General features: G+C 41.4%; 1 protein-coding gene across 1 annotated transcript; it reads left to right on the top strand.

The window, feature by feature from the left end:
• Positions 1-2,398: 2,398 nt before the first annotated feature.
• LOC143669253 (GTP-binding protein Di-Ras3-like) lies at positions 2,399-3,079 on the top strand. Its single transcript, XM_077143886.1, has one exon. It carries the CDS (start codon positions 2,399-2,401, stop codon positions 3,077-3,079), a length of 681 nt encoding a protein of 226 aa, XP_077000001.1.
• Positions 3,080-4,124: the final 1,045 nt, after the last annotated feature.

Consider the following 4,124-nt stretch of genomic DNA (forward strand, 5'->3'; position numbering starts at 1 on the left):
GGTTGGCAGCATTCAGCATGCACTGGGACCAGTGGACCTAGCTTGAATTGCACTGGATCTCTGTGCAGCTCACTCAGCAGCTGCAGGCAGGGGTGGGCCTGAGGGGGAGAGGAGGCCCAAGAGTACCATCTCCTAGGAAGATCTGAAAAGTGTAGACTGGCAAGCTCCCTATTTGTCTAGCTTGAAACAGATCCTCAAGTACAGCTGCATCCCCTGCATAAGATTCAGGCCTCGATTCACTGGGGAACTGTTTATGAACCAAGTGTAAGAGGAGACCTTCAAGGCAAATCCAAGCAAATATAAAACCTTAGACGACTGAGGGAAATCAACTTCCAAAATAACCTTATTAAGATAAACAAATGCCTCAAAGCCAACAGAAAATCACAAAGCATATAAAGATGCAGGCAGACTTAACCAAGCCAAATGACCAAATTAAAACACTGCAGGAAATACAGACTGGAATATCTAAGCAAAGATGTTCATATACCTCTCCTAAATAAATTCTGTGGGTTGGCTAATGACATAAAGGATATCCAGAAGCAACTGGAAGGGCATAAAGAGGAATTTGAATGAATAAATAGAAAAATAGCAGCTATCAGAAATGAAAGATACTGTAGACCTAATTAAAAACATATTACAGAGATACAACAGCAGATTTGAAGAGGCAGAATAAATAAAAAGAGAACTAGAGGACAGGACCATCAAATTGAAATGCACAAAAGAACAAATGACAAAAAAGATGGAAAAACTTGAATCAGATTGCAGGGAAATGATGGGCAGCATGAACTGCACAAATACAAGAATCACTGGTTTACCAGAAGGAAAAGAAAAGAGCAAAGTGCAAGGAATAGCAGCTGAAGAGATAAAGGGGGTAAACTTCCCAAGCCTGATTAAAGACATAAATGTACAAACCAAGGAATCCCAAGGAACCCCAAATAGAATAAATCCAAATAGGTCTACTCCAAGATACATACTCATCAGTTTGTAAATGTTGAAGAGAAGCAGGAGGTCCTGAAAAGGATTAAAGCAAAAATAAATGAATTGGAGAACAAAAAAAAAAAAGAAAGAATCAATTAAATCAAAAGTTGTATCTTTGAGAAAATCAATAAAATCGATGGATCCCTAAATAGGCTAAAAACGAAAAAAAAAAAGAGAGAGGATAAAAATAAGTAAAATCAGAAATGAGCGTGGGTCATTACCATGGATACTGAAGAAATTTTTAAAAATCATAAAAGGATGCTATGAACAACACTATGCCAATACACTAGGCAACTCACAGGAAATGGACAAATTCCTAGAAACACACAGTCTCTACAATAACTCAAGAAGAAATTGAATATCTCAACAAACCAATAACCAGTAAAGAGATTCAATCAGTCATGAAAAAAATTTTTCCACAAAGAAAAGCCCAGGGCCACATGGCTTCACAGGGGAATTTTCTCAAACATTCCCCCCAAAACTAAAACCAATACTGCTCAAACTCTTCCAAAAAAAAATTGAGGAAAAAGGAACACTATCTAACTCATTTTATGAAGTTAACATCACTCATACCAAAACTAGATAAAGATACTACAATAAAAGAAAACTAGAGACCAATCTCCCTAATGAACATAAATGCAAAAATTCTCAACAAAATACTAGCAAATTGAATCGAACAGTCTAGAGATATGAATAGACATTTTCTCAAAGAGCAAATACAGATGGCTAAAAAGCACATTTTCATTAGCTATACAGGAGATGCAGATCAAGACTACAATGAGATATCATCACATGCCTATAAGAATGGCTGCTTATAAACAACAGGAAACTACAAATGTGGAGGAATTGGAACATTTATTCACTGCTGGTGGGAATGGATAATGGTACAGCTACTGTGAAGGAAAGTTTGGTGGTTCCTTAGAAAAATTAAAATCAAGTTGACCTATGACCTGGCAATACCAATAGTTAGCACATACCCACTGGAGTTGAAAGCAGTAAAATAGACATTTACACACTGATGGCCATAGAAGCATTATTCGCAATTGCCAAAAGATGAAAACAATCCAAGTGCCCATTAACAGACAAGTAGTTAAACAATATGTGTGATATACAAATGATGGAATATTATGCAGTAGTAAGATGAAATGAGATTAAACTTGGATGGAGGTAAGAGAGAACGCCGGAGGATGTGCTGGGGCAAGCGCTGGTGGAGTTTTGTCTGGTGGCCTCCCTTCTCTATGAGATCCTGTGGTTCCTGCTTTACAGATGAAGAAATTGAGTATACAAAGAAAACAGGTTGTTTGCTTAAGTCCATACAACCAGGTCTTCAGACCCCAGCTGCATTTTCTGCATGTGCTACCCCTACAACCGACTTGGCCCCAGGCAAGTTGTGCACGCAATTCCCTGCCAATTCCCGACAATGGGCAACTGCTGCTTTGGCTTCAAGGAACCGCTGATGCGGCGGCTGCGGCCCCTGCCCACTCTGCTTATCATCCGCGCCCTGATGCGGCAGAGAAGGAGCAAAGACTACCGCGTGGTGGTGATGGGCTCCGCGGGCGTGGGCAAGAGCGCGCTGGTGCAGAAGTGGGTGCGCGGCACCTTCCGTGATGTCTACCTGCCGACCATCGAAGACACCTACCGCCAGGTGATGAGCTGCGACAACAGCGTGGGCGCCCTGCACATCACCGATACCACTGGCAGCCCCCGATACCCGGGCCTGAAGCGCCTCGCCATTGCCAAGGGTCACGCCTTCATTCAGGTCTACTCGGTCACCAAGAAGCAGACCCTGGGGGAGCTGAAGCCCTTCTATGAGCTGATCTTCGAGATCAAAGGCAACAACCTGCCTAAGTGCCCCATCCTGTTGGTGGGCAACAAAAGGGAAGACTGCGAGCTGGCGCTGAGGGATGGAGCCGCCTACGCGCTGGAGTGGAATTGCGGCTTCTTGGAGACCTTGGCGAAGACCGATGTCAACGTGCGGGAGCTGTTCCTCATGATGCTGACCCACGAGAAGAAGCCCGCCGGCTGCCTCCAGATCCCCCAGAAGAAAGCCGAGGTGCCCAAGACCACCGAGAAGCTGCTGGACAAATGCATCATCATGTGAGCTTTGGGCCTCAGGAGCCCGACCTGCCTCTCCTTGCGGTGTGCTGAAGGCAAGGACTGCTCCCAGCGTGAAGGGCTGCCTGTCTGTGATTGACTTTTGTGTTTTAAAGTATGTGCTGTGGCTTAGGTTATTTAAAAAATAGGTGTCAATAAATGCCCCTTGTGAGTTGATAACTTTCCTTTTTCTCAGCTGAGAGATTTCAACTTGCTAAAACGTCAACATTTGAGGCGGGAAAAAAAAATGAGAGCATGATCCATTTATAGGAAATGAAACCTGGACAGAGGAACTTTGGAGAAAATGTCTTTCAAAAGAGAATAAAATACAGAAATGAACTGAAAGATGCCACAGTCCCTTGTGTAGCCCTATTATTGTGTTTGCTTTATACATTTCAAATCCTGTTAATGTCTGATATTTCTTTTCATAGTGTATGTATTTCTTAAGTCATGTATTTGTGTAACAAATGTTTTGACAAATTGCTGTAAGAAAGATATACTAAAAGACATGAAAATCTGTAGTTGATCATTGACGTATATAAAATTGTGAAAGTGGAACCTGCTTACCAAAGATGTGCTAGCTATTTCTTATGTCATTAAAAAATGTTTGGGTATTCCACATAGTTTAAAAAAAAAGTGCTGCATAACTTAATAAAGCTATTTCTGCATGTAAAAAAAAGCAAGTCTCAACAAATTTAAAAAGATTGAAATCATACACAACACTTTCTCGGATCATAAAGGAATGAAGTTGGAAATCAATAATAGGCAGAGTGCCAGAAAATTCACAAATACGTGGAGGCCCAACAACACACTCTTAAACAACCAGTAGGTCAAGGAAGAAATTAGTAAATATCTCGAGGCGAATGAAAATGAAAACACAACATATCAAAACCTATGGGACGCAGCAAAGGCAGTGCTAAGAGGGAAATTTATTGCCTTAAATGCCTATATCAGAAAAGAAGAAAAGGCAAAAATTCAGGAATGAACTGTCCACTTGGAAGAACTGGAGACAGAACAGCAAACTAACCCCAAAGCAAGCAAAAGGAAAGAAA

The sequence above is a fragment of the Tamandua tetradactyla genome, chromosome 25, assembly GCF_023851605.1.
Source record: "Tamandua tetradactyla isolate mTamTet1 chromosome 25, mTamTet1.pri, whole genome shotgun sequence".
In the NCBI taxonomy this organism is placed as follows: domain Eukaryota; kingdom Metazoa; phylum Chordata; class Mammalia; order Pilosa; family Myrmecophagidae; genus Tamandua; species Tamandua tetradactyla.

Bases quoted from the DNA above. Each gene is read 5' to 3' on its own strand.
- LOC143669253 (XM_077143886.1), top strand. From the start codon at position 2,399: ATGGGCAACTGCTGCTTTGGCTTCAAGGAACCGCTGATGCGGCGGCTG.